This window comes from Drosophila innubila (assembly GCF_004354385.1).
Source record: "Drosophila innubila isolate TH190305 chromosome 2R unlocalized genomic scaffold, UK_Dinn_1.0 1_C_2R, whole genome shotgun sequence".
Lineage (NCBI taxonomy): Eukaryota > Metazoa > Arthropoda > Insecta > Diptera > Drosophilidae > Drosophila > Drosophila innubila.
The window spans coordinates 6,377,622-6,390,143 of record NW_022995374.1 but is presented as its reverse complement, the minus strand read 5'-3'; the positions used below and the strand labels follow the sequence as shown (position 1 = coordinate 6,390,143).

General features: G+C 38.5%; 1 protein-coding gene across 21 annotated transcripts in view; it reads right to left on the bottom strand.

Annotated features, from left to right (window-relative positions):
• Positions 1 to 12,522, bottom strand: part of LOC117784596 (microtubule-actin cross-linking factor 1) — an 89,649-nt gene that overhangs the window by 37,647 nt on the left and 39,480 nt on the right. For 13 of the 21 annotated variants that reach the window (XM_034622379.1, XM_034622365.1, XM_034622366.1 and 10 more), the window contains 8 exons: positions 7,877 to 8,156; positions 6,901 to 7,814; positions 6,471 to 6,839; positions 5,306 to 6,224; positions 4,315 to 4,945; positions 3,689 to 3,824; positions 2,598 to 2,681; positions 1,245 to 1,466 (listed from right to left, as the gene is read on the bottom strand). In XM_034622379.1, the coding sequence (XP_034478270.1) occupies positions 1,245 to 1,466; positions 2,598 to 2,681; positions 3,689 to 3,824; positions 4,315 to 4,945; positions 5,306 to 6,224; positions 6,471 to 6,839; positions 6,901 to 7,814; positions 7,877 to 8,156 (3,555 nt within the window). Of the gene's footprint in view, positions 1 to 1,244; positions 1,467 to 2,597; positions 2,682 to 3,688; positions 3,825 to 4,314; positions 4,946 to 5,305; positions 6,225 to 6,470; positions 6,840 to 6,900; positions 7,815 to 7,876; positions 8,157 to 10,223; positions 10,996 to 12,522 lie in introns of those variants that run through there. The other 8 variants (XM_034622372.1, XM_034622377.1, XM_034622383.1 and 5 more) reach the window with 3 other exon arrangements.

Sequence of the window (12,522 nt, the reverse complement as noted above, 5' to 3'; positions counted from 1 at the left end):
CTGCCGCTTAGCACCTTCAGTTTGCTGTTGTCATTGTTGAAACAACAAAACAACAGCTTCCAAAGCAGCTTTAGACATTCCACAATTTGGCAAATGCACTCATAAGTTTACTCAGCCCAATCGAAAGTCCCTTCTCTATGCTAATTGCCAACTAAATATTTAAACAATTCTCTACTCTTCTGCATTATTTGGCTGTATTTTTGCATATTTTTAGTCGTCATAATTAGCAAATCTAAAACCAGTTGGCGACCTGGCTTAAATCGAGTTTTTAATTGAATTTCTTAATTTTCAGAAGAAAACCAGTTAAACAAACATAGTCAAAACTTAACAGAGTTGACAGTTGAAATAAAGGGGCAATTATAAAAGACGATGATCTGTCGATGACGTCGTTTTAAAATCTCATTGAATTTCCTAGAATTAATGACAATATTCTACAGAAATAAAAGTCTAAATATGCGAAGATTGACAAACGGCATGTTTAATTGTTGAAATGTTGACTTCATTTGCCTAATTGGCCAAAAACGCAAGCATTTTAAACAGTGAGTCAAGTAATTTTTTAGACAAAAATTAAAAATTCACATGTTTTATTGAATGTTTTCTTCTAGAATAAATTTAAAAAGAGGTAATAGTGAGATTTATATTTACTATTTTTCCAAATAAAAAAGAATGATTTGAATTAATTTCAATATCAAAACAATTACTTGACCAACTGTATATCAACTTGTATGCAATTTGCACAATCGACAAACGACTGTCACGAGAAGTCACAAGAATCAAAAATAAAATAAAATGAAATAGAAAAAAACAAAAAGTTTAATTTGTTTTTATAAATTAATCAAGTGGTGATTTATGAGGCAACATTTCAAATGTTGACACCGCTCTGATGTCATTATATGTATGTCCAAGGTTAATTTAATAATAACAGTGCATAAGGCAAGCCTAACAGATACACATACAGATACAGATACAGATACAACTATAAAGATTACAGATACAATGTGCGCTAGAACTCAACTTGAATAGAAAACGAAAGCATTAAACGAGTTCTGAACTTGAGCCTGAGACTTTGTTTTTAGACTGAGAGTGAGCGAGATGCCAGATATTATCTATACTCCGTAGGTAATGATATTTCTGACAATTGAATATCTGTATCTAAATTTAACAGTTGACGTCACTCTCATACCAATTTGTATCTCTTCCCTTGCGCTCTCTCTCTCGCATGCAAATATGTCCAAGATACTCACCAGACCATCGCTGCCGTTAACCTCGATCGCGGTTTTTAGCCTCTGTGACAATTGTTCCAGCAATCTGTCGTATTTCGTATTTAAATTATCCAAACGCTGGCTGTAATACTGTGTCGCACCCGGATCGCTATCCGCCGGACGCAGATCCCTACGTGGTGGCGAGAATGATGGACGTGCCTCAAGCAACCAATCCACAAAGCGCAGACATTTACTATCGTAAATCTGTGTTGTTTTCGATGTTGTTGTCGTTGTTGTTGTCGTTGTTGTTGCCCAGGTTGTGTGTTCATTTTGTTAATTTCGGTTAAATGTTAGTATTTTGTTGGGTTAAACAAAGTTTTATTTCTATTTTGTTTTTGGCATATATTTAGTGCTTTTTATTTCATTGATTAATCAATACGAGAAATTACGTTGATTACAATTGCTTTTTAATTGTTTTTTTGTTTGTTGTGTAAGTTGTTGTTGTGTTGGTCAATATTTTGTTGGTTGTTGGTTGTCAGTTTTATTTGGTTGTTGTTGTGTTATTAACGCACCTTGTACCCAAAACATTTTTTAACTACTCGTAAGTCTTGAGCTCAACATAAAATGAACTCCGAAATTGTAACACAATTTCATAGTTGTTGTTTTCGGTTGTTGTAAAAAGCAATAAATATAGTGTTTAAAGTGTATATAGACAGAGATAGCAAGACTTAAAGAGTGAATAGAAAATAGCTAGAGGAATTTGAGCTTGAAATACTCTCAACATTTCATCGATATTTTATCGAAAAGTTTCACAATCACACACACACACACAGGCATACAAAGAGAGTTTAGGTGATTGGCATGGACTACGATTCTTTAGATCAGCAAAAATACTGTATAAGCTAAGAAGTTCTAAGTATTCGCTATTAAATCAATTCCATTTCTAAATTAAGATTTCAGTTTTATTCTATTCTGAGGTACTTTGGAGATCTTTTCGCTTTGGTATTATTTTTAAGCACACTAAATGTATATTTAAACTGTACAAAAGTATATTTAAAATCTAACTTTATTTTTGGTTTGCTTATCTAAAATATTTAACGTCACAATTCGAATTTCATAAGATCCAAATAAGTAATGAGAGGTAAACATTTTCTGCTAAGTGTAATGTATTCAAAAATGTATCCAAGAAAGTAATTAGAAAGCATTACTTTAACTCCTTTTCTTTGCTAGTAAATTTTATTTTAGAGGCAGTCTTAAAGTTGATCTTAAATTTGATATTCTTAATATGAGAAATAATCTCGAACCTCAAGTACCTTTGCTAATACTAGAGATTCTGCCCTATGCCAAGCGTCTATTTAATTCAACCATACTTTTAACAGGCATACAAATTTTTACCTTAGCTTCGCGAATGAGTCGTCCTCCAGCCACGTTGACATTTTCGATTTTTGGTTTTCGTTCAATTGCAGCTCCGAGCAGTTTCTGTTTATATATTTTTGCGAGGGGAGTTTGGTAGCATTTTTATGGGCAATAGAATTTGATTTGTTTTTTAAGCATTTTTTCGTTTTTATTTTTAATTGATTGATTGGGTTTTTATTTTGTTGATTGTGTTTCGTGTTTTGTTTTTTTTTTTTATAGAGTGTGATTTGTTGATAATTTGTGAAATATTTCATTTGTTTGTGGGGTGAAAGTACAAGAAATTAGACAAAAATACATATACAATTAGTTTTCAACTACAAATACATATAATACTACATATGATAATGTGATATCGGTGATAAAGGGTGATAAATATATATGTTGGTGCAACTTAGGAAACTAGAAAAAACAAATCTACAAAAACATAAAATTATAATGTAATAAAATACTGGGACACAAATATGTTGAGATTTACAGGTGTGTAGGGGGACGTTACAGAGATAGTACATATACATATTTAAATATATATATATAAATACAGTAATTTATGTGTGTTGGGTGTGTAGATGCCTGGCAACTGGCACCTTACTACGTTTATATTTGATATTAAACAAGAACTACGGACTTTACAGGTACGGGACAGTTGAGGGAGGAACAGTTAACAATTTAACTAATATAAAATATATATATTTAAATTTAAATATATATATTCACACACACACATTAATGACATTTAAAACATGTCCGACACCAAGTTTTTTTGGACCAAAAATAATAAATTATTTTGCAAAGCTACTTTGGGCAGATTGGAGACGGGGGGACGTTTGGAACGGGAGCACAAATACTACGCTTTCGATTTTACTGTACAAATCAGATAATATATAAAACTTATGTATATAAATATATATACTTTGTGTTTGCTTTAAATTGGGTCTGAAATGCGCTCAATTGAAACTATACAAGGGTGGGATATAAATCTCTAAATCTCATAAAAAAAAAAATTATAAATCAAATGATAATAATCAAATCAAAGATATAACTATGTATATATACAGATGTGCATTACTCACGTCTAATTCGTAAGCTGAAGTCGCTGTGGGCATGGCCGATAAACGTTCCGTAGTGCCATCCACCCATGATTCCTCGACTTGCACGCTCGATTGGAGATTCTTCATCAGGCCAATTGCTGTCTCGCATGAGCGCATTCTGCAAATGGTTGGTGTGAATAACGGTATTAAATAAAGCCATAAACGCAGGTAGAAACTGATGTTAGGTGCTAGCTAATGAAGCGAGCATCTCATACAGGTGAATATTTATATATATACATAAAAATATGACACGATTAATGCTTTTAATATAATAAACATATTTCTAGTTTTTAAGAAATCATAATTGAAATTTAAATGCTTATATCTTGTCATTGTATATACTTGTAGAACTTATTGAAAGGAGAATCTGATTACTAGGTTAACGATCGTTCGAGAATTAACTTTTAGTAGGAAAAATGTTTTTTTTTTCTTAAGATATCTCAACTAAATTTATAGATCGTGTATTTTGTATTAGCAAATGCTGTTAAAATTGCACTACTTTATCATATATTTATAGATGAAACAGATGCAAATTTAATAGTTTAACAACTTTGTTCCTATTTAAATGAAAAGAGGCTGTATATATTATGCTCATTTAAAACTCATACCTTTCGCCCAATTGATTGCAGACCGCACTCCAGCGCGTATTTAGACGCTCCACATTCGAGTGCAGACGCTTCAGATCGCTTAGCACCTTTGTGGGTACGCCCATGCGTCCCAGTTGATCGGCGGCATCGTTCATCTTGTCCATTTGCGGCTGTTGCTGTGTGATGATGTCCTGCATGTGGGTCAATTGCTTGAACACCTGCTGTAGACCCTCGGCAGTTGAGGGTAGATCCTGATGCTTGGCCAGTTCGTTCTCCAGCTCGGATATGACATGCTCGTTGTCCTCGAGGCCGGCCAGTGAGGCTTCGAGCAGCTTCAAGCGATCCTTATGCAGGCCACTCTGCGTATTCAGCTCCTTCCACAGCTCCATTAGATTATCTAGCGATTTCTTGAGAACTGGCGTCTTCAGCGCAATTGTACGGAAGGTTTCCTGCAAATGCTTCAACTCCGGTTCGAGCAGCTGAAGACGACGCTCATAATCAGCATGAATCTCGAGCACATGCTCCAGCGAGTCCAGATCACGTGGCAATGGCGCCAATATAATCTGATCCAACTCTCTGGCCATATCCTCCAGTTTACTCTTGATCGCAATGCATTCCTCGGTAAAGATGCGACTCGCCTGTTTGCTCTCCTCTGCAAAAGGAAGAAAGAGAGTGTTAGTTCTCATTGAAAATGTAGCTGAAGGAGGAAAAAGATCTCTACCGCGTGTCTTGGCACCCGCGAATAGCTTCTTCATTTTCTTTTCTTTTTTTGCTGTCAGTTCTGTTGCGTTCGAATTTAAACTCGAGACTAAGTTGATCTTCCTGGTTGGCGCAACTTGAGTGATCATTAAATTCAATTCAATTAAATGCTTAATTGGCTGACAGCTGGCAAAAGGCCACCAATTGAATCGCGACCAAATCAACGCCCACTTCCTTTAGAACCATGGTTATCGTTATGGTTATGTTCTTCACCCACACACCCGTACACACACACACACAGACACACACTCACCTTCGGCTCGGGCGCGCTTCTCAAACTCATCGAACAGTCGATTGACCTCGTCCATTTCACGGCGTAATCGTCGCAGTTGCGGATCATTTGGATCGCCCTCGCTTAACAATTTATCCGCATCGTCGTTCAAGGCACGTCGAATTGCCGTACGCTGTTCGGGTCCCATGGCCAGGAACTGATCGAAATCCCAGCCCTTGACGACACGTATGGTGGCAAATATCATATTCTGACGCAGACGCAGATGCTTCTTCTGCCACAATGCGACGGAGCGATCGAATAAGCGCTTCAGACGCTCAGCAGCATCGATGGCCTCCTGATCGGGAGGCGGCAACAGGAGACAGGCACCGGGTATGGAACCCTCCTGACCCTTGGCCGTGCGTACACGCCACTTGACGCGTCCCGAATTGTCCAACAGTGTGACCGTTTCACCTTTCTCAATCTGCAGTTGACCCTGTTGCTTGTAGGCGCATATTGCCTGCACTGGACCCTGACGATTAACCGGTTGACGGCGTTTGTTTAAGGGCACAATGGTCTGGGCACGACGTTGCAACGTGGCAACGGTTTCTCCAAAGGCATTTAGCTCCTCCCGCAGATCCTGCATGCCACGCAACAAGGCCTCGCCCTGATCCAAACCAAAATCGGATTGTGAGTACTTGCTATTGAGTATTTCATCGCGTTTCGTTAGCCATTGCTCGGCATCCTTGATCTCAGCAAAGAACTGATGATATTCCGTTGAATGCTTCAAATGCACCTCCAGGCAGAGTGTCAGCTGCAAGAGCCACGCCCATTGCTGTTGCAAGGCCGTCAGATGGGCCTCAATGCACTTCGAGGCCGGATGCTGTTGATTGAGCAAAGCCTCTCCACGATCCAGAATAGTTGCAAAATGCATCTCACGCTTCTCCAGTTCGGACATCAGGTTCTATAAATTGAAAGTATTATTAGTAGGTTCTATATATTTAAATTGGCAAGCAGAGAGTGCACTTGGTTAGAAGCTTTAATTTGAAAGTTGTTCCCATTTATTGGCAAGGAATCTTTTGGTTACCAATCTTACCTCGTCGCCATTACCAAATGCACGCTTGTAATGAGGATAAAGCACAACACAAAGTATATGAAAACTAGCACTAGATCTCTAGATATCGAAAATTATTATATGGCATTAGCTTACCTCATAGTATCTGTGCACAGAGGGCAGATCGAGTTGTTTGTCCGCCCAGTCGCGTGTGATTTCCACCTGCTCCTTCTCGTTGAGCCACTGCAGTTCGTCAGAGGCATGCTTCAAGAAGTGTTGCAATGAGTCCAGATCGGATAGACGCTTTGTCGAAGTGCTAAGCAATTCGGCATAGACCTTTTGCAGTTGATTGAGTCGCTGCTGATACAGATTCAGCTCATCGCCAGAGAACTTGGTCTGTTGACGCTCATCGTTGAGTATTTTGGAATGGAACTGATCGATGATCTTGTGCTCATGCTGTTGACGATCCAGTTCCTCCTTGACCGATGGCAGATCACTGCCATAGTCTGCGGCAAGCAATTGTTTCTACAATTAAAATAATATATAATTAGATTGGATCAATCTTGAAGTGGTATTTAAAGCTTACCAATTTGTTCTGACACCATTCGATGTGCTCCTGCAGATCACGGAAATGGGGATTGGTATCAATCTGCCGGGATTCGACCACCATGCGCGTTTGACGCGTCACGGTCGTCTCATGGACGGGAAACTTTAAACCGGACAGTTTCTGTACCAGGTTCGTATGGAAATTGGTGCGCAATTGAGCCCATCGTTGGTGCAATTTGTTGACCTTCTTGTGCAGTTCGCTCACATGGGGATAGCGTCCCTCGTTGAGCACATGGCAGTCCTGGTTCATATCCTGTATTGGCTCCTCCAGATGCCTGATCTCAGTTTCCAGAGCCTCCACAATGCTCTTGGCATCCACGGGATGCAGTCGCTCAATGCGACGACCCTCCTCACTGATGCGTGTCTCCAGATCCGTCAACTTATGATCGACATGCTTAATCTCACGCTGCACCTTATCGGCCAGTCGCTGTAGACGCTCCAAGCGTTCAATCTCCTGCTGTAGAATAACCTCGCGATCCTGCAAGGCCGTATTCATGCGATACCAGGCCTTCTCAATCGCATCCGGTCGCAGATCAGCCTCCACATCAACCTCACCGACCGTTTCGAAGTAACGCTCCAGCTCCTTGTAGATCTGTATAAGCTTGGACTTTTCACGTTTGCGTGCGCTGACTTCCTCACTGCGGAAACGCTGAAGATCGCTCAGAAGACGCTTCATCTCAATCAATGTGGGCGGGAACGAACGCTCCTGCAAATAGGCGGTCTTCTCGCGGCACCAATAGATGAACTGTTGTGCCAAATCGCGATATTCATGAACGCGTCGTTGTGAATCCATGTCGAACAGTGGATGAATCGACGGTGGCTCCGGGAAAACATCGTACAGCGATGAAATGTACGTGATCAGTGATTTCTCATCCGGCTCATTAGTATCCACATCTATAATAAAAAATTGTAACTTCAGTAAATCATTCAATTAGAAGTTCAAGTTATTAACTCACCCTCGGGATCCAATAGACGTGTTACTCCGTACTCCTTCTCCACAATATGGAATGCCGTCTCGAGGCGATCGCGCGGCCGATCGTTCCTTGCCTTTCGCCAGTCAAGCAAGTCCGGTCGGTTGCGATGCACCAAAGCCGAGAAGGCCAAACCATCGCGCCACGATGATGTAAAATCATTGACACGCACACCCGGATACCGAGCTGTCGAGCGGCGTGCCCAGCGCAGCAGAGCCTCGCGAGCAGATACGTTGTCCTCTTTGCCCACAACAATATCGGAGATCTAGACAAGCAGAAAGAGAATGGGTATTGTTAGGTTAATTCTTTCTAATTGCTATAGTTATTGATATTCAACTGTACATAAATAGAGCAAGTTAGCTTTTACAATTCTTCTGCTAGCTGAAAGAGTTAACCAACTTCCAACTGTTATAACTTCATCAAAAATTAACCGATTTTCAAGCGGAATGTCATTTTGATCATGATTTGGCCTCTAAATTGATTCTGCATTTAAATTTTTATCATCTAGAAAATTTTATATTTTTTCGATTCTAAGCCATCCATAATCCAATTTTCCATACCTACCCCTTGACATTTTTTCAAAAACTTTGATCTCTCATAACTTCATCAAAAATTAACCGATTTTCAAGCGGAATGTCATTTTGATCATTATTTGGCCATAAAATTGATTCTGCATTTAAATTTCTTTCATCTAGAAAATTTGATATTTTTTCGATTCGAAGCCATCCATAATCCAATTTTCCATACCTACCCCTTGACATTTTTTTAAAAACTTTGATCCCTCATAACTTCATCAAAAATTAACCGATTTTCAAGCGGAATATCATTTTGATCATTATTTGGCCTTTAAATTGATTCTGCATTTAAATTTTTATCATCTAGAAAATTTGATATTTTTTCGATTCTAAGCCATCCATTATCCAATTTTCCATACCTACCCCTTGACGTTTTTTCAAAAACTTTGATCCCTCATAACTTCATCAAAAATTAACCGATTTTCAAGCGGAATGTCATTTTGATCATGATTTGGCCTCTAAATTCATTCTGCTTTTAAATTTTTATCATCCAGAAAATTTGATATTTTTTCGATTCTAAGCCATCCATAATCCAATTTTCCATACCTACCCCTTGACGTTTTTTCAAAAACTTTGATCCCTCATAACTTCATCAAAAATTAACCGATTTTCAAGCGGAATGTCATTTTGATCATGATTTGGCCTCTAAATTGATTCTGCTTTTAAATTTTTATCATCTAGAAAATTTGATATTTTTTCGATTCTAAGCCATCCATTATCCAATTTTCCATACCTACCCTTGACGTTTTTTCAAAACTTTGATCCTCATAACTTCATCAAAAATTAACCGATTTTCAAGCGGAATGTCATTTTGATCATTATTTGGCCTCTAAATTGATTCTGCATTTAAATTTTTATCATCTAGAAAATTTGATATTTTTTCGATTCTAAGCCATATAACATCCAATTTTCCATACCTACCCCTTGACATTTTTTCAAAAACTTTGATCCCTCATAACTTCATCAAAAATTAACCGATTTTCAAGCGGAATGTCATTTTGATCATGATTTGGCCTCTAAATTCATTCTGCTTTTAAATTTTTATCATCCAGAAAATTTGATATTTTTTCGATTCTAAGCCATCCATAATCCAATTTTCCATACCTACCCTTGACGTTTTTCAAAACTTTGATCCTCATAACTTCATCAAAATTAACCGATTTTCAAGCGGAATGTCATTTTGATCATGATTTGGCCTCTAAATTGATTCTGCTTTTAAATTTTTATCATCTAGAAAATTTGATATTTTTTCGATTCTAAGCCATCCATTATCCAATTTTCCATACCTACCCCTTGACGTTTTTTCAAAAACTTTGATCCCTCATAACTTCATCAAAAATTAACCGATTTTCAAGCGGAATGTCATTTTGATCATGATTTGGACTCTAAATTCATTCTGCTTTTAAATTTTTATCATCCAGAAAATTTGATATTTTTTCGATTCTAAGCCATCTATCATTCAATTTTCCATAGGTCTAGCGATTTATTTCGATGTCATATATATTATAAAACCACATCGTAACATTTTAAAACGTTTCAAAATTGATTTTGCTGTACCGTTATGTACCGGTACTGATACTGAAACCGAGAGAAAAAAAAAGAAATAGTGGCTTTTGCCGGAATCGAAACCGTAACCTATATTTGTTTCGGTTATATTCCCTGATCTTAATGATTAAGTTTAAGCAACTTGCTAAGAATGGTCATCTTAAGATTCCAATCGTTCCTCTCTAATTCCTCCTTCCTTTTCTCTGTTTTACCTCTCTGCGCTGCGTGCTCGACTCAATGGCCGGCGGCAAGGCGCGTCGATACTCCAGCTCCGAGCTGCGTATCATCTTGGCGGGCGGCAAGAGATCCTCAGCAGGCTGCTGATTCTCCTCGGCGCGACTCAACGTGGTCACCTTGCGCACAATGTGTGTGGTCACACGTCGATGGCCATTGGGAGCCCGTTGCGATGTCTTTGTGCTTTCCACACTCGAGCCGAGCACCTCGGTGGAGATGCGCTTGTTACGCGTCACCTGTTGATAGCTGCTGCTGCTGCTGCTGGAGGCAAGCGGACCGCTTGAGGGCACCAAAGCGCGACTGTTATCCGATGGCCGTCTGCCACCGACCACATCCCCAATGGCATCCTGGAACGTTACAGTTCGCTCAAAGTTGGTGCGCTCGTGTGGAACGCTACCGTGTGGTGCCACACCCGGATAATCCGTGATGACAGCCTCAACGGTTCGTTCCCGTTTCGTTTCGTGGCGATAGCGCAGACTAGAATCATCGATATTGGTCGTTATCGCCGGTCCACGTGAACTGTGCACCACCTCACTCCCACTGCTGACATAGGGTTGTCCACCATTTGCCTGCCGCACGAGCTGCTGAGTTCGCTTCAGGGTCGACTGGGAGCTGGTGCTGGAGTGCATCCTTTCTATATGGCAGCCAGCTTTGATCTATCGTTATCGTTATCGCTATCGTTGATTTTTGTTTGTTGATTTTATCGTTTCGTTTTCACTTTGTTTCGCGTTTCGTTATATTTTGTTCGTTTCGTTGTCTTTGATTTTTTCTCTCTCTCTCTCTTTTGCTCGATTCGTAATTTTGCTATTTTTGTGCGTGATTTCGAAATGATTTTAATTGTTTGAAAACCACCAACGCCAGCACTTTTCGTGTTCACAGACAATTCGAGTTGCCGGCACCGCAATTTGCGTTTAATTAAGTCAAAAGCCGGCTCTCTACCATAGGCCCCAAACACCGGCAGCAGCACCGGATGTCTTGTTCTGTTTGCCCTAGACACTGCCCCTCAACAGCAAGGCACCCACAGAGGGGGGTCGCATTGTTATTGTTGTTGTTGTTGTTGCTGTTGTTGTTGATGATGAGCGAATTATTTATGTGTTGTACGTACACATAATTATCCATTCAACCAACCAGCCTAACTGTCCAGCTGTCTTTGGCGGCTTTTTAATACCCTAACAGAGGATTTGCTGAGAAACAGAAGATCTAGTCTATCTAAATATCATACCAATAAATATTATGATATAATGTAATATCACTAAGTAAATAACCTAAAGAGAAGTCATTTCATACAACGAAAATGTCCCCAGACATAGAGTGTACCGGTGTAATTTTCTATGGAACTTGAAAAAAGAACAGGTTCTTTTGCACTATAGACTTCTCTATAGGTTATTTGGTCAGTGCTAATATTTAGCAGATTTTAGTGAATTAACCTAATTTTATTAATTCAAACCGCCATAAATCATTTCCTTTATAGCATAGTACATGCCATAGAATTACTTAGAAAGTGTATTTAGCATTCGTCACGCCAAATTAATTATTTCTTTTATATATATCTTCTCTTTTTTTAACAAAAAATTTAAAAGAAAAAAACCACCATAACTAAAAGTTCATGTGCACGGCTCAACATCGCCATGGGGCTCAAACCACTACAAGAATAACAACAACAAAGCTAATTGTAGTTTCTACAAATTTTTTGCATGGGAACATTGTGGAATGAAACTCTGTGTAGACCGTTCCACAAAGCGCTCACTGTTGGAATGAGCATTCTTTAGATTTCTTTATTATTTAACTATATTATAAAGCTAAATTTTATTTATTTATTTTTAATTTTTGTCAATAGTAAATATTATTTATTTACTATACATTTTTATCTATAACAAGTATTATTTGTTTATTTACATTTTAATTTTTATAATAGTTATTTAGACATTAATAAAAATTTTCATTAATTAATTTATTTTTTACGCTTTTATTGCTTTATTTATTTAAACGCTTTGCTTGCTATGATAACAAGACAGCAACATATTCATAAATAATTTTTACAACTTCAAGATCAAGCAAAACAAAAAAAACACAACAACAATTGTTATAATAATGACAACAAGTGAAGTAAAGTGGTTTTAAGGCGGGCATGGCCAAAATGTGCGCCCACCCGAAAAGCATATGGTATCATTGAAAGGTGACGCCTGCGCAGCACCAGATGCGTGACATGGCGGTCACCAGATCCTCCACACACAACCACAACATCAACAGCAACAGCAGCAACAGCAACAACAACAC